General features: G+C 38.4%; 1 protein-coding gene across 7 annotated transcripts in view; it reads right to left on the bottom strand.

Moving 5' to 3' along the window:
- The window catches only part of LRRC49 (leucine rich repeat containing 49), a 163,851-nt gene that overhangs the window by 7,979 nt on the left and 132,755 nt on the right, over window positions 1-23,117 (bottom strand). For all 7 annotated transcript variants that reach the window (XM_030814676.1, XM_030814678.1, XM_030814675.1 and 4 more), the window contains one exon: window positions 5,529-5,682. In XM_030814676.1, coding sequence (XP_030670536.1) covers window positions 5,529-5,682 — 154 coding nt within the window. The remainder of the gene's footprint in view (window positions 1-5,528; window positions 5,683-23,117) is intronic.

Here is a 23,117-nt window from a genome sequence, read left to right as displayed (position 1 = left end):
CTTATAGCATTATTGCTCAAATCACTTTAATCAAGACTCTGCTTACATGACTGCACTGAAGCTATCTGCTTTAAAAATCTGCATGCCTGTAGTTTCAGCTACTTGGAAGGACAAGGTAGGAGGATTTCTTGAGCCCAGGAGTTCAGGGACAGACTGGGCAACATAGAAAAAAAAAAACAACAAAAAACCACAATCACCTTGAATGACTGTCCAATTTACCAAAACATTTTCCTTTACAGTTTGTGCATCTATGGTGTTAAAAAACATAGCCAACTCAATCAAGATCATAAAGATTTTCTCTTCTTATTAAAATAAAAACTTGAAACTTTTGCTTTTAATACTTGGGTTTTTATTTGGTCTGGAGTTAATTTTTTGTTACATGGTGCAAAGAAGGGGTTCAATATGCTTTTCTGATTGAATATCCCTTTTCCTTAGTATCATTTATCCCATTAGACTATCTCTTTACAATCACCCTGTTTTAATTGATAGGTATTTATAATATGCCTTAATATCTAATAGTGCTAGCCGTCTTCTCATTGTTCTTCTTTTTCGGAGTTTTTGTAGCTAATTATGTTTATTTTTCCACATGTACTATAGTATCAACTTGTCAAAAAGCCTCAACAAAAAAGTTTTTGGTATTTTCATTGGGATTATATGAAATTTTTAAGTTAACTTAAAGAAAATTGACAAAGTTTGCTTAAAATTCTTCTTATCCAAAACATGGTATGTTTTTCCATTTGTATAAATCTTTTGTATGCTTCACTAATGTTTGAAAAGTTTTTTTTTTATAGATCCTGTATATTTATTATTAGGTTATTACAAGATACATTATCTTTCTGTGTTGCTACTGTGAGTTAGGTTTTTCCTTATATCTTCTTTCTGTTTGTTATTTGTAATATAGAAGCTGTTGACTTCTGCTACATTACTGAATTTTCTTATAGCTTTTTATGATTTCTAAATTAATATTCTTGGGATTTCCAGGTATTCAATAATATTATCTGCAAATATAAGTTCACTTCCTTCTTTTCAAATGACCATTGATTTCCTTCTCTTGTTTCATTGCATTATCTGTATTGAGAAAAATATAATAGTGATATTAGGCATCCTTGTCTTGATACTTACTTCAGTGATGCATTGGTGCTCTAGTCCTAACAAATTACCTAAAACTTGGCAGCTTAAAATAACATGCATCTATCAGCTCAGTTTCCATGTATCAGGAACCCAGGCACGTCTTAGCTGGGTATTCTGCCCAGGACTTCATAAAGCTGAAAGGAAGGTGTTGCCTAGGTTGTGTTTATTTCTGAAGCTCAGAGTCTTCTTCTAAGCCTAAGTGGTTGTTGGCAGAATTCAGTTCCTTGCAGCTGTGGGAATGAAGTCCCTGTTTTCTTGTTGGCTGTTCGTCTGGGGCTGTTCTCAGGTCCTAAAAGCTTCTTGCAGTTCCCTACCATGTGGGCCTCTCAAAACATGTTGGCTTACTTCTTCAAGGCCAACAGAAAAATCTTTCAGGGAAAGCTTGAATCCTCTTTTTTTTTTTTTTTTTTTTTTGAGGTGGAGTCTCGCTCTGTTGCCCAGGCTGGAGCGCAGTGGGGCAATCTCGGCTCACTGCAAGCTCCGCCTCCCGGGTTCATGCCATTCTCCTGCCTCAGCCTCCAAGTACCTGGGTCTACAGGCGCCCGCCACCATGCCCAGCTAATTTTTTTGTATTTTTAGTAGAGATGGGGTTTCACTGTGTTAGCCAGGATGGTATCAATCTCCTAACCTCATGATCCGCCTGCCTTGGCCTCCCAAAGTGCTGGGATTACAGGCGTGAGCCACCACACCCGGCTGCTTGAATCCTCTTTTAAAGGACTTGCCAGATTAAGTTAGACTCACTCAGGAGATCTCCCTCTTCATTAACTCAAGGTCAACTGATTATGGATATTAATCATGTCTGCAAAACCCCTTTACCCTTGCCATATTCCACTGGTTAAAGGCAAGACACAGGTTTTACCTACACCCATGGGAGGGGATTATATAAGGTATGGATACCGGGGTGTGGGGATCATAGAGGCCACCTTAGTTAGAATTCTGCCTACTACTAATGCTAATGTTTCCAGAGTTTCCCCATCAAGCATAACACTATCCAATTTCCATTTATCCTATTTATTGAGTTATAAAATTAAGAATAGGTATTGAATTGTGTGAAATTTCTTTTCAATGTCTATAGAAATAATGATTTTTCACATTAGATCTATTAATTCACTAATACTGAATCTTTCCTGCCTTTCTAGGATAAACTACACTTGGCTATAACGTTTGTTATTCATTTAATTTTCTGCTGTATTCTGGCTGACAATATTTTTAAAAGAGTTTTGCACCAATGTTTTTAAATGTATGGTTTGGCTTTTCTTTTCCTATGCAATGCTGGCATTTTTGGAATCAATGTTATGCTGTCTGTATTGAAAACATGGAAGAGTTTTCCTTCTTTTTCAATACTCTCAAACAATTTTAAAATCATTAGAATTCTCTGTTTCTTAAAAAGTTGGTAGATTTTACTGTGAAATCCTTGGTTTGAATGCAGCTTTTTGATGTTTTACTAAATTTCTTTAATGTAAATTGGCATGTTTAGATTTACCAAATACAGTTGGCCCTCTATATCCATGGGTTCTGCATCTGTGGATTCAACCAACTGCAGATTGAAAATTTTTTAAAAAACACATCTGTACAGACTTCTCTTGTCATTATTCCCTAAACAATACAGTATAACAACTATTTACATGGCATGTGCATTGTAGTATTATAAGTAATCTAGAAATGATTTAAAGTATATGGGAGGATGTGCATAGGCTACATGCAAATACTATGTTACTACATCATTTTTATCAGGGACTTGAGCACCTGTGCATTTTGGTATCTGCAGGAGGTCCTGAAACCAATCCCCCATAGATACCAAACACAACTATATACATATTAATTTTTTCACTCATAGAACCAGCTGTATTCAGGAAGAGGAGTCATAATCCTGCCACCTTGGCTTTCATTTTCTTCTTTTGGCAACACTAGGAAACCCCTATTGGCCAAAGGATTATGTTCAATCTCTTTCACATTGTTCTCTTACTATCTTTCTGGTCTCATCTTTTAATACTGTCTACCTCAATCTCTGAACTTCCACAACAATGACCTGCTTATAGTTCCTGGCCCTCTCCTTACATGTTTTATACTTCTATGCCTTATTTGCACTGTGCTATTTGCCAGAACTGCCTCTTTCCCCTTTTCAACATAGCTATATTTTATCTTTTAAGACTTATATCGGGCATCATTTTTTCTAAAACCCTCCTTTGATCTGGGTTAGTTATCTCTCTATGCTCTTGATAAACTGATTGATACTTATCCGTATATATGTCTATCTCCTCCATTAGAATGTGAGATCCATGAGGGCAAGGACAGTGTCTTTTTATAGCCCTAGTATATTACACAGTGTGTTGTGTATGACAGGTGTTCAATACATGATTTTTGAATGAATGAAAGTATGAATGTAGAGAGTGCTAAGATGAAAAAGGTAGTTGACTTCAAGTATTTGAAGGATTTTCATAAGGAAGAGACTTATTCTTTTTACTATGTAAGGTGGTACTAGGATCACTAAGTGAAGGTTATTAAGAGGCAGATTTAAGCTTATATCAGTAATTGCGGCACTATTCACAATAGCAAAGAGTTGGAACCAACCCAAATGTCCAACAACGATAGACTGGATTAAGAAAATGTGGCACATATACACCATGGAATACTATGCAGCCATAAAAAATGATGAGTTCGTGTCCTTTGTAGGGACATGGATGAAACTGGAAAACATCATTCTCAGTAAACTATCACAAGGACAAAAAACCAAACACCGCATGTTCTCTCTCATAGGTGGGAATTGAACAATGAGAACTCATGGACACGGGAAGGGGAACATCACACTCCGGGGACTGTTGTGGGGTGGGGGGAGGTGGGAGGGACAGCATTAGGAGATACACCCAATGCTAAATGACGAGTTAATGGGTGCAGGAAATCAACATGGCACATGGATACATATGTAACAAACCTGCACATTGTGCACATGTACCCTAAAACCCTAAAGTATAATAAAAAAAAAAAATAAAATAAATAAATAAATAAATAAATAAAATATGCAAAAAAAAAAAAAAAAGAATTTCTTCACATTTAGAGTTGTTCTGTGATAGACAACAATGTCATGAAACATTGACCTTTCACACTAGAAGAACTTAAAGTAGAATATCTTGTAGGATACTATTAAAAATAGTTTTGCATTGAGTTTTCAAGTAATTTTCAAGCTGTAATGCTTACAGCCCTATGGGTTCCAAAGAGACACTTCAGGATTGGGGGTGGGGAAGGAAAGGAAAGGAAAAGGAAAAGAAAACCCAATCAAATGAAACTCTGAATTTCATACTTTTCCTCTATAACAACAGCAGCTCTGCTGTTTTGCTTTCTTTTGATACACTGGGTTTTCAGCTATAATATGGTGGTTTGAATAAAGAGGTCCAAACCTGTTAAAAACATTTGAAAACCACTTGACTAGCCATTTCACTTCTACAGTATACACACTTCCCCCTGCCACACACACACTTCTAAATGTTATATCTATATATCTAGAGATATGTATGTAGATATTGAAAGATATCTATTATGTATCAATCATATAACCTGTGTGAGGGGATCTATAGATATACTTGTATCTGGATATAGATGTATCACCTCATACAGCACCTTGCACATGAGTCATAGATGCTCAGTAAATGTGTTTTCTCTTTCTTGTTCTTTTGCCCCTTTGTTCCTTCAAAATCTCTTGAAGGATCGTAAAGTTGTATTGTTATGTAGATAAGTTGTTTCTTCAGCTTTCCTATGAGCTCCATCAAGGTAAATACTACATAGTTTTCTTCTTTGTAGTTCCTGCAGCACCACAACATTGTATTCTCCTATACAAAACACTCTGAACCTCTGACCACATAAAACATAAAGGTTTAGTTACCATTTTCCTGGCTAAGTAGCTATATTAGGAATAGAACAGGTTGAAATTATGTGATTAAGTATCATAAGAAAATGGTATAGAATGAAAGATATGAATTAAAACATCAATGGTCCCAGTAAGGAGAACAAAAACGGAGGTCCTGCTGTGTTCTCTGATGGTCTGGCATGATGTGGCCAAGTACCTACAGCAAGTCTATAACCTATTTCTTACATAGATCGGGACCCTTGGTCCTGCTTTGGACTAGATTTTTGCTACAGATTTATGGTACAGATTTCTTTTGAGCATTTTTTTTTTTCTGCTGAAATAACGACATTGAAACCCTGGGTTCTTCTGCATCTCAGGGCTCTATTTCTCCCTAATTGCCTGGGTACCTACTGTCCCCGGCTTTGTAACATAACGCTGACAAATATTCCAGAACAAAAAAGTTATCTTAACTAAGGGTAAAATGTACAACCCCCAAATTCCAAGCCATGTGGGATATATCCTGGCATTAGATCGCAAAGATTAACAGTAGTTTTACCTCTAGCTTTTCATTATAAAAGTCTCTTGTAGTATAATTTAATGTAGCACGATTTGTGTTTTCTCCTACGAGTCTTTTGCTGTCATTATTTTCTTCGTTGATAATACCAGGTTTTTTTCCTTTGGATTCTAGCAGATACCGAAATTGCTTTTTCCTGTAGAAAGACAGTAAAGAGATTTAGAGAGTTACTTATCAGACTTACTAAAACATGTCTATTTTTTGTTGACTTTAGAGGGGAACATATACTTTTTCGAACATATATTTTAATGAGTTTGAGTTTATGATTTATTTGAGTTCAGTTTGGTACCCTAATCTTTCTACTAATTAAGCTATTCAGCCCCAATTATTTTTTCTATAACTACCAATCATCAATGAAAATATGTCTCAAACATTTCTAAAATGAAAAAACTCTCCTTTAATAAAAATCAACATAAAAATTAATCACAGAGCACAAAACAACCCAAAAAGATATAGTAGGTCAAATTTTCAAAGTCTTTATGTCCCATAAAACATGCTAATTACCACTTATAAATCACACAAATGGTTAATAATTCCATTATGCAGCTTGGTAATATTACTGATAGCTAGAAAATGGAATGGGATCTTGGCTTAAGTTTAGGCAAAACCAAAATAACCCGAAAACCAAAATCCTCCATTTGTGAGCATATCATGGCAAGATTCTAGTACGAGGTTAAATATCGAAACAAGAAGCCTCATTTGATTATGAAGAGGAACATACACAGGGCTCATAGTATCACTTACAGAGCCATCAGCCATGATTCATCCTCTATGAAGGTGGATTTTTGGTTTCCACCACTTAGGGCGTCTCAAAATGATACTACTACTTTACTGTGAACTGTGTACTGAAGATTGAGGGCAGAAGAGGAATATAACTTTTTTTAAAATTTATTTTTCTCTGATCTAAAAGTATAACACAATAATTTTAGAGATTTTAGGAAATACAAATTTGAAAAGTATAAGGAAATGGATAAAAACCACCCATAAGTTTTCATAAATTAATAACGTTCATATTTGAAAAGGTGACCTACAGAATGGGAGAACATTTTTGCTATCTATCCATCTGACAAAGGGCTTATCTAGAATCTACAAAGAACTTAAACAAATTTACAGGAAAAAAACAAACAACTCCATCAAAAAGTGGGCAAAGGATATAACAAACACTTCTCGAAAGAAGACATTTATGCAGCCAACAGACATATGAAAAAATGCTCATCATCACTGGTCATTAGAGAAATGCAAATCAAAACCACAATGAGATACCATCTCATGCCAATTAGAATGGCAATCATTAAAAAGTCAGGAAACAACAGATGCTGGAGAGGATGTGGAGGAATAGGGGTTCTTTTACACTGTTGGTGGGAGTGTAAATTAGTTCAACCATTGTGGAAGACAGTACAGTGATTTTTTGAAGGCCTGGAACCAGAAATACGATTTGACCCAGCAATTCCATTAGTGGGTATATATCCAAAGGAATATAAATCATTCTATTATAACATGTACATGTATGTTTATTGCAGGACTATTCACAATAACAAAGACATGGAATCAACCCAAATGCCCATCAGTGATAGACTGGATAAAGAAAATGTGGAATACATATACCATGGAATACTATGCAGCCATAAAAAAGGATGAATTCATGACCTTTGCAGGGACATGAATGAAGCTGGAAACCATCATTCTTAGCAAACTATCACAAGAACAGAAAACCAAACACTGCATGTTCTCACTCACAAGTGGGAGTTGAACAGTGAGAACACATGGACATAGGGAGGGGAACATCACACACTGGGGCCTGTCAGGGGGTGGAGGGCTAGGGGAGGGATACCATTAGGAGAAATACCTAATGTAGGTGATGGGTTGATGGGTGGAGCAAACCACCATGGCACGTGTATACCTATGTAACAAAACTGCACATTCTGCGCATGTACCCCAGAACTTAAAGTATAAAAAAAAAATAGATCTTTAAAAAATAATAATCATAATGTTCACATTTGACATATTTCCTTGCAAACTTCTTCTATAAATTTTTGTAAAAAATTAAGATTGTACTAAACGTACAACTTTGTATACTGTTTTCACTTAATGCTATATAAGTATTTTCTGTATCATTAAAAATTATAATTTTAATACCTGAATAAAAATCAATTGTGATATATATCACAATTTACTTAACTGGTTCCTCTTATAGGATAGTTACATAGTATAATTTTCCCACCTTTGTAAAGAAAAAAATGAATAACATAGATCTTTATTTCTATTTATTTTATTTTAAGTTCCAGGATACCTGTGCAGGATGTGCAGCTTTGTTACACAGGGAAACATTTATCATGGTGGTTTGCTGCACCTATCAACTCATCACTAGGTATTCAGTCCCACATGCATTAGCTATTTATCCTGATGCTCTGCCTCCTCCTGCCCCCTGGTAGGCCCCAGTGTGTGTTGTTCCCCTCCCTGTGACCATATGTTCTCATTGTTCAGCTCCCACTTATAAGTGAGAACATGTGGCGTTTGGTTGTCTGTTCCTGTGTTAGTCTGCTGAGGCTAATGGCTTCCATCTCCATCCATGTCCTTGCAAGGGACATGACCTCATTTCTTTTTATGATTGCATAGTATTCCATGGCATATATGTACCGCAATTTCTTTATCCAGTCTATCACTGATGGGCATCTGGGTTGATTCCATGTCTTTGTTATTGTGAATAGTCCTGCAATAAACATACATGTACATGTTATAATAGAATGATTTATAGTCCTTTGGGTATATACCCACTAATGGAATTGCTGGGTCAAATCGTATTTCTGGTTCCAGGTCTTCGAAGAATCACCACCCTGTCTTCCACAATGGTTGAACTAACTTACATTCCCACCAACAGTGTAAAAGCATTCCTATTTCTCCACATCCTCTCCAGCATCTGTTGTTTCTTGATTTTTTAATAATCGCCATTCTGAATGGCATGAGATAGTGTTTCATTGTGGTTTGATTTGCATTTCTCTAATAATCAGTGATGTTGACCTTTTCTTCATATGTTTGTTGGCCATATAAATGTCTTCTTTTGAGAAGTGTCTGTTCATGTCCTTTGCCCACTTTTTGATGGGGTTTGTTTTTTTCTTGTAAATTTGTTTAAGAAGTTCCTTGTAGATTCTGGATATTAGGCCTTTGTCAGATGGGTAGCTTGCAAAAATTTTCTCCCATTCTCTAGGTTGCCTTGTTTACTCTGATGATAGTTTCTTTTGCTGTGCAGAAGCTCTTTAGTTTGTTTAGATCCCATTTGTCAATTTTTGCTTTTGTGGCAATTACTTTTGATGTTTTCGTCATGAAATCTTTGTTCGTGCCTATGCCCTGAATGGTATTGCCTAGATTTTCTTCTAGGTTTTTTATAGTTTTGGGTTTTACATTTAAGTCTTTAATCTATCTTGAGTTAATTTTTGTGTAAGGTGTAAGGAAGGGGTCCAGTTTCAATTTTCTGCATATGGCTAGCCAGTTTTCCCAGCACTATTTATTAAATAGGGAATCCCTTCCCCATTGCTTGTTTTTGTCAAGTTTGTTGAAGATCAGATGGTTGTAGATGTGTGGTCTTATTTCTGAGATTTCTATTCCGTTCCACTGGTGTATGTGTCTGTTTTGGTACCAGTACCATGCTGTTTTTGTTACTGTAGCCTTGTAGTATAGTTTGAAGTCAGGTAGCTTGATGCCTCCAGCTTTGTTCTTTTGCTTAGGATTGTCTTGGCTGTATGGGCTCTTTTTTGGTTCCATATAAATTTTAAAGTAGTTTTTTTCTAATTCTGTGAAGAATGTCAACGGTAGTTTAATGGAAGTAGCATTGAATCTATAAATTACTTTGGGCAGTATAGCCATTTTCATGATATTAATTCTTCTTATCCATGAGCGTGGAATGTTTTTCTATTTGTTTGTGTCCTCTATGATTTCCTTCAGCAGTGGTTTGTAGTTCTTCTTGAAGATAGAACAAGCAGTTCTCCTTGAAGAGGTCCTTCACTTCCCTTGTTAGCTGTATTCCCAGGTATTTTATTCTCTTTGTAGCAATTGTGAATGAGAGTCCATTCATGATTTGGGTCTCTGCTCATCTAATACTAGTGTGTAGGAATGCCTATAATTTTTGCACATTGATTTTGTATCCTGAGACTTTACTGAAAAGTTACTTATCAGCTTAAGAAGCTTTTGGGCTGAGACAATGGGGTTTTCTAGATATAGGATCATGTCATCTGCAAACAGAGACAGTTTGACTTCTTCTCTTCCTTTTTGAATATGCTTTATTTCTTTCTCTTGCCTGATTGCCCTGGCCAGAACTTCCAATACTATGTTGAATAGGAGTAGTGAGACAGGGCATCCTTACCTTGTGCTGGTTTTCAAGGAGAATACTTCCAGCTTTTGACCATTCAGTATGATATTGGCTATGGGTTTATCATAAATGACTCCTATTATTTTGAGGTATGTTCCATCAATACCTGGTTTATTGAAAGTTTTTAACATGAAGGGATGTCAAATTTTATTTATGGCCTTTTCTGTGTCTATTGAGATAATCATGTGGTTTTGGTCTTCAGTTCTGTTTATGTGATAAATTATGTTTATTGATTTGCCTATGTTGAACCAACCTTGCATCCCAGGGATGAAGCCAAAGTGATGGTGTTGAATAAGCTTTTTGATGTGATGCTTGATTTGGTTTGCCAGTATTTGATTGAAGATTTTTGTATTAATGTTCATCAGGGATATTGGCCTGAAGTTTTCTATTTTGTTGTACCTCTGCCAGGTTTTGGTATCAGGATGATAATGGCCTCATAAAATGAAATAGGGAGAAATCTCTCCTTTTCAATTGTTTGGAATAGTTTTGGAAGAAATAGTACAGAATAGAAGGAGCCAAGAGGGCAGAATAGGAACAGCTCCAGTCTGCAGCTCCCAGTGAGACCAACACAGAAGGTGGGTGATTTCTGCATTTCCAACTGAGGTACCCAGTTCATCTCACTGGGACTGGTTAGGCAATGGGTCCAACCCACAGAGGGTGAGCAGAAGCAGGGTGGGGCATCGCTTCACCTGGGAAGTGCAAGGAGCCAGGGATCTCCCTCCCCAAGCCAAGGGAAGCCATGAGGGACTGTGCTACCCAGCTGGGTTACTACACTTTTCCCATGAATTTGCAATCTGCTGATCAGGAGATTCCCTCATGTGCCTACATCACCAGGGTCCTGAGTTTCAAGCACAAAACTGGGCAGCTGTTTGGGAAGACATTGAACTAGCTGCAGGAGTATTTTTTCATACCCCAGTGGCGCCTGGAACCCCAGTGAGACAGAACCGTTCACTCCCCTGGAAAGTGGTCTGAAGCCAGGAAGCCAAGTGGTCTCACTCAGTGGGTTCCATTCCCACAGAGTCCAGCAGGCTAAGAACAACTGGCTTGAAATTCTCACGGCCAGCACAGCAGGCTGAAGTTGACCTGGGATGATCGAGCTTGGTGGGGGGAGGGGTGTCCACCATTACTGAGGTTTTAGTAGGCAGTTTTCCCCTGACAGTGCTAAGGAGGATGGGAGGTCTGGGCTGGGCATGGCAAAGTGACTCTGGCCAGACTGCTTCTCTAGATTCCTCCTTACTGGGCAGGGCATCTCTGAAGGAAAGGTAACAGCCCTATTCAGGGGCTTACAGACAAAATCCCCATCTTCCTGGGACAGAGCACCTGGGGAAGGGGTGGCTATGGGCACATCTTCAGTGGATTTAATCGTTCCTGCCTGCCAGCTCTGAAGACAGCAGCTGATCCTGACAAGAGGGATTCTCCCAGCACAGTGCACGAGCTCTGCTAAGGGACAGACTGCCTCCTCAAGTGAGTCCCTGACCCCCGTGCCTCCTGAATGGGAGAAACCTCCCAACAGGGGCCAACAGACACCTCATACAGGAGAGCGCTGGCTGGCATCAGGCCAATGCCCCTCTGGGATGAAGCTTCCAGAGGAAGGAGCAGGCAGCAATCTTTGCTGTTCTGCAGCCTCCACTGGTGATACCCAGGTGAACAGGGTCTGGAGTGGACCTCCAGCAAACTGCAGCAGACCTGCAGAAAAGGGGCCTGTTAGAAGAAAAACTAACAAACAGAAAGCAACAACATCAACATAAAGGATCCCCACACAAAAACTCCGTCCATAGGTCATTAGCCTCAAAGATCGAAGGTAGATAAATCCACAAAGATGAGGAAAAACCAGCTCAAAAATGCTGAAAATTCCCAAAACCAGAATGCCCCTTCTCCAAATGATTGCAACTCCTCCCCAGCAATGGCACAAATCTGGACAGAGAATGAAATTGACAAATTGACAGAAGTAGGCTTCAGAAAATGGGTAATAACAAACTCTTCTGAGCTAAAGGAGCATGGTCTAACCCAATGATCTTGATAAAAGGTTACAGGAATTGCTAATTAGAATAACCAGTTTAGAGAGGAACATAAATGACTTGAAAAACACAGCACGAGAACTTCATGAAGCATATATAAGTATCAATAGCTGAATCAATCAAGCAGAAGAAAGGATATCAGAGATTGAAGATCAACTTACTGAAATAAGGCATGAAGACAAGATTAGGGAAAAAAGAATGAAAAGGAATGAACAAAGCCTCCAAGAAATATGGGACTATATGAAAAGACCAAACCTACGATTGATTGGTGTACCTGAAAGTGAAGGAGTGAATGGAACCAAGTTGGAAAACACACTTCAGAATATTATCCAGGAGAACGTCCCCAACCTAGCAAGACAGGCCAACATTCAAATTCAGGAAATACAGAGAACACCACTAAGATACTCCTCGAGAAGAGTAACCCCAAGACACATAATCATCAGATTCTCCAAGGTTGAAACAAAGGAAAAAATGTTAAGGGCAGCCAGAGAGAAAGGTCAGGTTACCCATAAAGGGAAGCCCATCAGACTAACAGTGGATCTCTCTGCAGAAACCCTGAAAGCCAGAAGAGAGTGGGGGCCTATATTCAACATTCTTAAAGAAAATAATTTTCAACCCAGAATTTCATATCCAGCCAAACTAAGCTTCATAAGTGAAGGAGAAATAAAATTACAGACAAGCAAATGCCAAGGGATTTTGTCACCACCAGGCCTGCCTTACAAGAGCTCCTAAAGAAAGCACTAAATATGGAAAGGAAAAATTGGTACCAGCCACTGCAAAAACATACCAAAATATAAAGACCAAAGACACTATGTAGAAACTGCATCAACTAATGTACAAAATAACCAGCCAGTATCATGATGAGGGAATCAAATTCACACATAGCAATATTAACCTTAAATGTAAATGGGCTAAATGTCCCAATTAAAATAATCAGACTAGCAAACTGGATAAAGGGTTAAGACCCATTGGCATGCTGTATTCAGGAGACCCATCTCACGTGCAAAGACACACATAGGCTCAAAATAAAGGGATGGAGAAATATTTACCAAGCAAATCGAAAGCAAAAAAAGCAGGGGTTGCAATCTTAGTCTCTGATAAAACAGACTTTAAATCAACACAGGTCAAAAAAGACAGAGAAGGGCATTACATAATGGTAAAGGGATCAATGCAACAAGAAGAGCTAACTATCCTAAATATATATGCGTCCAATACGGGAGCACCCAGATTCATAAAACAACTTCTTAGAGACCTACAAAGGGACTTAGACTCCCACACAGTAACAGTGGGAGACTTTAACAGCCCACTGTCTACATTAGACAGATCAACGAGACAGAAAATTAACAAGGATATTCAGGATTTGAACTCAGCTCTGGACCAAGCACACCTAATAGACATCCACAGAACTCTCCACCCCAAATCAACAGAATATACATTCTTCTCAGCGCCACATAGCATGAATTCTAAAATTGACCACATAACTGGAAGCAAAACACTCCTCAGCAAATGCAAAAGAGCGGAAACCATAACAGTCTGTAGCACCATAGTGCAATCAAATTAGAACTCAGGATTAAGAAACTCACTCCAAACTACATGGAAATTGAAAAATCTGCATGGAACTACATGGAAATTGAACAATCTGCTCCTGAATGACTACTGGGAAAATAGTACACAACCACATGGAAATTGAACAATCTGCTCCTGAATGACCACTCGGTAAATAATGAAATTAAGGCAGAAATAAAGAAGTTCTTTAAAACCAATGAGAACAAATAGACACATACCAGAATCTCTGGGACACAGCTAAAGCAGTGTTAAGAGGGAAATTTATAGCACTAAATACCCCACAACAGGAAGCTGGAAAGATATAAAATTGACACCCTAACGTTACAATTAAAAGAACTAGAGAAACAAGAGCAAAGAAATTCTAAAACTAGCAGAAGACAAGAAATAACAAAGATCAGAGCAGAACTGAAGGAGACAGAGACATGAAAAACCCTTCAAAAAAATCAGTGAATCCAGGAGCTGGTTTTTTGAAAAGATTAACAAAGTAGATGGACTGCTAGCCAGACTAATAAAGAAGAAAAGAGAGAGGAATCAAATAGACACAATAAAAAATGATAAAGGGGAGCTCACCACTGATCCTACAGAAATACAAACTGCCATCAGAGAATACTATAAACACCTCTATGCCAATAAACTAGAAAACTTAGAAGAAATTGATAAATTCCTGGACACATACACCCTCCCAAGACTAAACCAGGAAGAAGTCGAATCTCTGAATAGACCAATAACAACTTCTGAAACTGAGACAGTAATTAATAGTGTACCAACCAAAAAAGCCCAGATCCAGATGGATTCACAGCAAATTCTACCAGAGGTACAAAGAGGAGCTGGTAGCATTCCTTCTGAAACTATTCCAAACAATAGAAAAAGAGGGACTCCTCCCTAACTCATTTTATGAAGCCAGCATCATCCTGATACCAAAACCTGGTAGAGACACAACAAAAAAAAAAAGAAAATTTCAGGCCCATATCAATGATGAACATTGATACAAAAATCCTCAATATAATACTGGCCAACTGAATCCAGCAGGACATCAAGAAGCTTGTCCAGCACTATCAAGCTGGCTTTATCCCTGGGATACAAGGCTGGTTCAATATACACAAATCAATAAACGTAATCCATCACATAAACAAAACCAATGACAAAAAAAACACATGATTATCTCAACAGATGCAGAAAAGGCCTTTGATAAAATTAAACATCCCTTCATGCCAAAAACTCTCAATAAATTGGTTATTGATGGAACATATCTCAAAATAATAAGAGCTATTTATGACAAACCCATAGCCGGTATTATACTGAATGGGCAAAAGCTGGAAGCATTCCCTTTGATAACTGTAACGAGACAAGGATGCCCTCTCTCACCACTCCTATTCAACATAGTATTGGAAGTTCTGGCCAGGGCAATCAGGCAAGAGAAAGAAATAAAGCGTATTCAAATAGGAAGAGAGGAAGTCAATTGTTTCTGTTTGCAGATGACATGATTGTATATTTAGAAAACCCCATTGTCTCAGCCCAAAAACTCCTTAAGCTGATAAGCAACTATTCAGCAAAGTCTCAGGATACAAAATCAATGTGCAAAAATCACAAGCATTCCTATACACCAACAACAGACAAGCAGAGAGCCAAATCATGAGTGAACTACCATTCACAATTGCTACAAAGAGAATAAAATACCTAGGAATACAACTTACAAGGGACGTGAAGGACCTCTTCAAGGAGAACTACAAAGAATCAAATAGGAAATAAGAGAGGACACAAACAAATGGAAAAATATTCCATGCTCATGGATAGAAGGAATCAATATCATGAAAATGGCCATACTGCCCAAAGTAATTTATAGATTCAATGCTATTCCCATCAAGCTACCAGTGAGTTTCTTTGTAGAATTAGATAAAAGTACTTTAAATTTCATATGGAACCAAAAAAGAGCCCGTATAGGCAAGGCAATCCTAAGCAAAAAGAACAAAGCTGGAGGCATCATGCTACCTGACTTCAAACTAGGCTACAAGGCTACAGTAACCAAAACAACATGGTACTGGTACCAAAACAGACATATAGGCCAATGGAACAGAACAGAGACCTCAGAAATAACACCACACATCTACAACCATCTGATCTTCAACAAATCTGACAAAAACAAGCAATGGGGAAAGGATTCCCTATTTAATAAATGGTGCTGGGAAAACTGGCTAGCCATATGCAGAAAACTGAAACTGGACCCCTTCCTTACACCTTATACAAAAATCATCTCAAGATGGATTAAAGACTTAAATGTAAAACCTAAAACCATAAAACCCCTAGAAGAAAATCTAGGCAATACCATTCAGGACATAGTCATGGGCAAAGACTTCATGACTAAAACACCAAAAGCAATGGCAACAAAAGCCAAAATTGACAAATGGGATCTAATCAAACTATAGAGCTTCTGCACAGCAAAAGAAACTATCATCAGAGTGAAAAGGCAACCTACAGAATGGGAGAAAATTTTTGCAAGCGAGCCATCTGACAAAGGTCTAATACCCAGAATCTACAAGGAACTTAAAACAAATTTACAAGAAAAAAACAAACAACCCCATCAAAAAGTGGGCAAAGGATATGAAAAGACACTTCTCAAAAGAAGACATTTATGTGTCCAACAAATATATGAAAAAAGCTCATCATCACTGGTTATTAGAGAAATGCAAATCAAAACTACAATGAGATAATATCTCATGTCAGTTAGAACGGTGATTATTAAAAAGTCAACAAACAACAGATGCTGGCGAAGCTGTGGAGAAATAGGGTCTTGCTCTGTCACCCAGGCTGGAGTGAAGTTCTTTTACACTGTTGGTGGGAGTGTAAATTAGTTCAACCATTGTGGAAGACAGTGTGGTGATTCCTCAAGGATCTAGAACCAGAAATACCATTTGACCCAGCAATCCTATTACTGGGTATATACCCAAAAGATTATAAATCATTCTGCTACAAAGACACATGCACATGTATGTTTATTGCAGCACTATTTATAATAGCAAAGACTTGGAACCAACCCAAATGCCCATCAGTGATAGACTGAATAAAAAAATGTGGCACATATACACCATGGAATACTATGCAGCCATAAAAAAGAATGAATTCATGTCCTTTGCAGGGACATGGATGAAGCTGGAAGCCATCATTCTCAGCAAACCAACAGAGGAGCAGAAAACCAAACACTGCATATTCTCACTCATAGGTGGGAGTTGAAAAATGAGAACGCATGGACACAGGGAGGGGAACATCACACATCAGGGCCTGTCAGGGGGTGGGGGGCTAAGGGAGGGAATAACATTAGGAGAAATACCTGTAGATATCTATAATGTCCACTTGATCCAGAGCTGAGTTCAAGTTCTGAAAATCCTTGTTAATTTTCTGTCTCAATGATCTAATGTTGACAGTGGGGTGTTAAATTCTCCCACTATTATTGTGTGGGAGTCTAAGTCTCTTTGTAGGTCTCTAAGAAGTTGTTTCATGAATCTGGGTGCTCCTGTATTGGGTGCATATATATTTAGGATAGTTAGCTCTCCTTGATGCATTTACTATTATGTAATGCCCTTCTCTGTCTTTTTTGATCTGTGTTGGTTTAAAGCCTGTTTTGTCAGAAACTAGGATTGCAACCCCTGTTTGTTTTTTCTTTCTATTTGCTTGGTAAATTTTCCTCCATCCCTTTATTTTATTATTTCATTTTATTTTATTTTGTGTGTCTTTGCACATGAGATGGGTCTCTTGAATACAGCACACCGATGGGTCTTGACTTTATCCAGCTTGCCATTTTGTGTCTTTTAATTGGGGCATTTAGCCCATTTAAGGTTAAGATTGTTTTGTGTGAATTTGATCCTGTCATCAAGACGCTAGCTGGTTATTTTGCAGACTTGTTGATGTAGTTGCTTCATAGTGTCATTGGTCTTTGTACTTCAGTGTGTTTTTGCAGTGGCTGGTAATGGCTTTTCCTCCAATCTCGTCTGGCTTGTAGGCTTTCTGCTGAGAGGTCCACTGTTAGTCTGACAGGCTTCCCTTTGTAGGTGACTGGCTTTTCTCTCTGGCTGCCCCTAACATTTTTTCCTTCATTTCAACCTCGGAGAATCTGATAATTACGTGTCTTGGGGTTGATCTTCTCATGGAGTATCTTATTGGGGTTCTCTGGATTTCCTGAATATGAATGTTAGCCTGTCTTGTTAGGTAGGGGAAGTTCTCCTGGATGATATCTTGAAGTATGTTTTCCAACTTGGTTCCATTCTCCCTGTCTCTTTCAGGTTCCCCAGTCAGCTGTAGGTTTTGTCTTTTTACATAATCCCATAGTTCTCAGAGGTTTTGTTCATTCCTTTTCATTCTTTTTCTTCTAATCTTGTCTGCCTGTCTTATTTCAGCAAGACAGTCTTCAAGCTCTGAAATTCTTTCTTCTGCTTGGTATATTCAGTTATTGATACTTGTGGTTGCATTGTGAAGTTCTTGTGTTTTTCAGTTCCATCAGGTCACTTATGTTCCTCTCTAAACCGGTTATTCTGGTTAACAGCTCCTGTAATCTTTTAGCATGGTTCTTGGCTTCTTTGCACTATTTTGTCAATTCATCCAAATCAGCCTCCACTCAGTTCTGTGTCCTTGCTGGAAAGGTGTTGTGATCATTTGGAGGAGGAGAGGCATTCTAGCTTTTTGAGTTTTCAATGTCTTTTTTTCATTGATTCTTTCTCATCTTCATGAGTTAATTTAGCTTTGATCTTTGAGGCTGCTGATCTTTGGATGGGGTTTTTATGGGGACTTTTTTGTTGATGCTGCTGTTGTTGTTGTTGCTTTTTGTTTGCTTTCTTTCAACAGTCAGCCCCTCTTCTGTAGGGCTACTGTGGTTTGTGGGGGGTCCACTCCAGACCCTATTCGCCTGGGTCCCTCCTGCACTTGGAGGTGTCATCAGTGGAGGCTGCAAAACAGTAAAGATGACTACCTGCTCCTTCCTGTGGGATCTCTGTCCTAGAGGGGCACCAATCTGATGCCAGTGGGAATGCTCCTGTATAAGGTGTCTGGCAACCCTTGTTGGGGGGAGTCCCACCCCGTCAGGAGGCATGGGATCCAGCACCTGCTTAATGAAGCACTCTGGCTGTCCCTTAGTGGAAGGGGTGCACTGCATTGGGAGGAATCCCACTAGTCTGGACTACCCAGATACCTCAGAGCCAGCAGGAGAAAAACTAAATCGGCTGATCTGTGGAGACTATGGCTGCCCCTCAGGGGCTCAGTCCCAGGGAGATCAGAGTTCTGTCCCTAAACCCCTGGCTGGAGTTGCTGAAATTCCTGCAGGGAGGCCCTACCTAGTAAGCAGGGATGGGTTACTGCAGTGATGGCTGCCACTCCTCTCTCTGGGAGCTCTGTGGTCTTAGGCAGCAGTCAGATACAGTGATGGCATCTGCCCTTTCCCTGGAAAGCTCAGTCGTCTTAGGCAGCAGGCAGCTGCAGTGATGGCATCTGTCCCTCCCCCAAGGAGTTCAGTTATCTTAGGCAGCAGGCAGCCTCAGTGATGGTGACTGCCTCTCCCCCAAGGACTCGGTAGTCTTAGGCAGTCTCCAGCCGAGTGGTCACTGAGAATCTGCACAGCTCTGTGCTTGAGATCCAAGGCCCTGGTGGCATGGGCTCATGAGGGGGATCTCCTGATCTGTGGGTGGCACAGATCCATGGAAAAAGTGTGGTTTCCCAGGCAGGGTAGCACAATCACTCACTGCCTCCCTTGGCTGGGGGTGGGAGTTCCCGTTGCCCTGTGTGGCTCTCAGGTGGGCCATCGCACCACCCTGTTTTTCCTCTCTCTCCATGGGTTGTGCCAACTGCCCAGTCAGTCCCAATAAGAGGGCCTGGATACCTCAGTTGCTGGTGCAGGATTCACTCACCGTTTTTGTTCTTCTCAGTGGGAGTTTCCAACCACAGCTACTACTAGTTGGCCATCTTGGCCCCTATTTCCATTTATTTTCTTTACTGGTTTTTTTTTTATTACAAAAGCAACGCCTGTACACATTTTATATCACTTTTATTAGTCTTTTCACATAATCAACTTTACATTAATACTGTGTGAACACCATTTCTTTTCTTTAACTTTCTTCTGGATTATTTTGCTGCTCTTTTGCTACCTTGGTGAGATAAGTGTTTTAGCGCATTCACTTTCAGCTTTTATTCTTTCCTACTATACCCATTGCAAGGCTGTTTCCATTTAGCACCACTTTAACTTGATCCCACAAGTTTTGAAATGGATATTTTTATTATATTTCAGTTCAAGGTAGTTTCAGATTTCTATTATAAAATTATCTTTAACTTGTGGGTTATTTAGAAATGTGTTGCTTAATTCAAATATATGGGAATTTCCTGGTTATCATTTGGTAATCAGGTTAAAGATTGACCGCATTTTGAACAGAAAACATGCTCCATGTGATTTCAATTCTTTGCAATCTCTTGACATTTGCTTTATGAACAGTATTTGGTCAATTTTTATAAATGTTCCATGTATGCTTGACAAGAATGTGCAGTTGCTGGGGGCAATGTTCGCTAAGTGGTAATTAGGTCAAATTTATCACATTATTCAAGCATTTTATATCCTTTTTCTATTAATTACTCAGAGATGTATTAAAACTTCCCACTAATTGTAATTGTGGATTTGTAGTTCTGTCAATTTTGGGGTTATACATTTTTAAGGTTATGCTAGTAAGTGCATACAAATTTAAATGTCCTATATTTTTCTAGTGAACTGAACCCATTATCATTTTGAAATGATCCTTTTTATTTCTAGTATTACTTTCATCTTTCAAGTCTATTGAGTCCACAATAGCTACTCCATTTTTATTTTGGTAAGTATTTATGTTGTTTATCTTTTCTTACTTTTTTACTTTCAATATTTATGTAAATATATTTCAGATGTATCTCTTGTAAACAACATATAGTTGAACTTCATTTTTTTATTCAGTCTGACAATCTTTGCATTTTGTTTCTTTGGGTTTTTTTTGGAGACAGGGTCTCGCTCTGTCACCCAGGCTGGGGTGCAGTTGCACAATCTCAACTCACTGTAACCTCTGCCTCCTGGGTTCAAGTGATTCTGATGCCTCAGCCTCCTGAGTAGCTGGGATTACAGGCACGTTCCACCACACCCGGCTACTTTTTGTGTTTTTAGTGGAGACAGGGTTTCACAATGTTGAACAGGCTGGTCTCGAACTCCCGACCTCAGGTGATCTGCCTGCCTCAGCCTCCCAAAGTGCTGAGATTATAAGCACGAGCCACCAGTCCTGCCCAATCTTTGCATTTTAATCAGAACAATTAATATATTTGCATTTGATCACTGAGGTGGATTCATTACATTGATGGTTGTATTATGGCTTCCTTGCATCCACATCCTTTACAATGTGATTTTACAATTACGTGAGGCCTACTCTCAGGCCCCTTAAGTGTTGCTCTGTTATCTGATTTGACCGAAAGAATGTGGGTGAAATGATGGTATGTCAGTTCTTAGCATAGGACTCAAGAGGCCTTGCATGTTTCTGCTTTTTCTTTGAACCCTGCCTCTGCCATGAGAATAAGCCCAGGCAGATTTCTGGAGTATGAGAGACCATGTGGAGCAGAGACAGGTTGTCCCAGCTAAGGCCTTCCTAGACCAGGTTATGGCCAGCCAACCCTCGAACAAGTGAGAAAGCCAAGGTTTGATCAGCAGAGCCGCCTACCCAATCCACAGGTGACTACTGACACATGAGGACCCCAGCTGAAGGCAGAAGATCCACCTAGCTGACCTATAGACTCAAAGAAAAAAATATATGCTTCTTGTTTTAAGCCACTAAGGTTTGGGGTGTTTGTTACACAGTACTGGCAAAGTGATAGGAACATACATGCTGATATACCACTACTTATGTTTAAATCTACCATTTTCATTTCTTTGTTTAATCTACATGTTCTATTTTTCGTTTTCTCTTTGCCTCACCTTACTAATTTAGAAGTTATATATTTGCTTATTATTTGGTTACCATAGAAATTACAACACGAACAACATTAACCCACTAATATCTAAAGTTAGTCACTATATTTATCTCCATCCCAGATAATACAAGGTCCTAGAATACAATATCTCCATTTACTCCTTCCAACTACATATGCTACTGTTGCAGTGTATTTTAATTTTATATTTTTGAACCCCACAAAATGTTGTTACTGTTGATCTATATCAAACTTGTCCAACCTGTGGCTGACGGGCCACCACATGTGATCCAGGATGGCTCTGAACGTGGCCCAACATAAATTTGTAAACTTCCTTAAAACATGAGATTTTTTTGTGTGATTTTTTTCTAGCTCATCAGCTATCATTAGTGTTAGTGTATTTTACGTGTAGCCCAAGGAAATTCTTCTTCCAATGTGGCCCAAGGAAACCAAAAGATTGGATACTCCTAATTTATATGGTCAATGTTCATTTAGCCTTGTCCAACATATTTAGTACTTTCCTTGTTCTTTAGCTTTTCTTGCATCTCAGACCTTCTAACTGGGGTCACTGTCCTGCCTTAATTATAAGCTTTATAATTTCTTTTAGTGTAAGAATACTAATGGGAATTCTCTTAGATTTTGTTTTTATTATTTTGTTTCAAATGTCTTTATTTCACCTTCATTCTTAAAAGACATATTTGCTGTGCATAGAATTCTAGGTTGATAATTTCCTTCAGTACATTGAACATATCATTCATTATCCTATCTTCTGGCTTCCACTGCTGCTGTTATGAAATCAATTTGATCTCCACTCTTTTGAAGGTAACTTCTCTTTTCCTAGTTGTTTTTAAATTTTTTCACCTTATATTTAGAATTCTATAGTTTCACTGTGATGTGACTAGGTGTAGATTTCTTTTCATTTATCCTTTTTGCGATTAGCTGGGCTTATTTAATGTGTGGTTTGTGTATTTCATCAGTTCTGAACAATTTTTGCCATTATCTGTTTTAATATTGCCTCTACCCCATGCTCTCCATTGTGTCTTTTTGAAACTTCAGTCAGATGTTAAACCTTCCAACTCACTTTATCCTCCAAATTTCTTAGCCACTTTCTCATATACTTTATCTTCTTTTCTTTTTGTACTACATTCCAGAAAATCTCTTCTAGTCTGTTTCTCAGTTTGTGGATCACTTTTCAACTGTGTCTAGTCAGCTGTTAAACCTCCTCATTAAATTTTAACTTTGTGTATTACATTTTTCATTTATATAATTTCTTTTGGTTTCCTTTCAGGTCTGCTGGATCACTTTTTACAATTTCTTATTCTCTTTAGATATTTTCAAGCTTATCTTGTATATCATGAGATATACTAGGCACAGTCGTTTTATAGTCTATGCATGATAATACCAATATTTAAAGTATTCATAGGTCTGTTTCTATAATCTATTTTTTCCTTTCAGTTCTTTTACATGATGTCTTATTTTCTTGTGTGACTGGTTATTTATTTTTTCATTGTATGATGGTAATTGCCCTTAAAAATTAGCCATGAGGATTCTTTGAGACAAGATGAAAGTAACTTCTTCCAGAGAGGAGGTACATTTGCTTTTTCCAGATATTTAGAGACAGTGATATTTAAATCTTTGTATTATTTTAAACTAGTTATGTGTTATGAATTCAGGCTG

Source organism: Nomascus leucogenys, chromosome 6 (genome assembly GCF_006542625.1).
Source record: "Nomascus leucogenys isolate Asia chromosome 6, Asia_NLE_v1, whole genome shotgun sequence".
NCBI classification, from domain to species: domain Eukaryota; kingdom Metazoa; phylum Chordata; class Mammalia; order Primates; family Hylobatidae; genus Nomascus; species Nomascus leucogenys.
The sequence above is the reverse complement of the archived record's forward strand: the minus strand, read 5'-3'. Positions and strand labels throughout refer to the sequence as shown.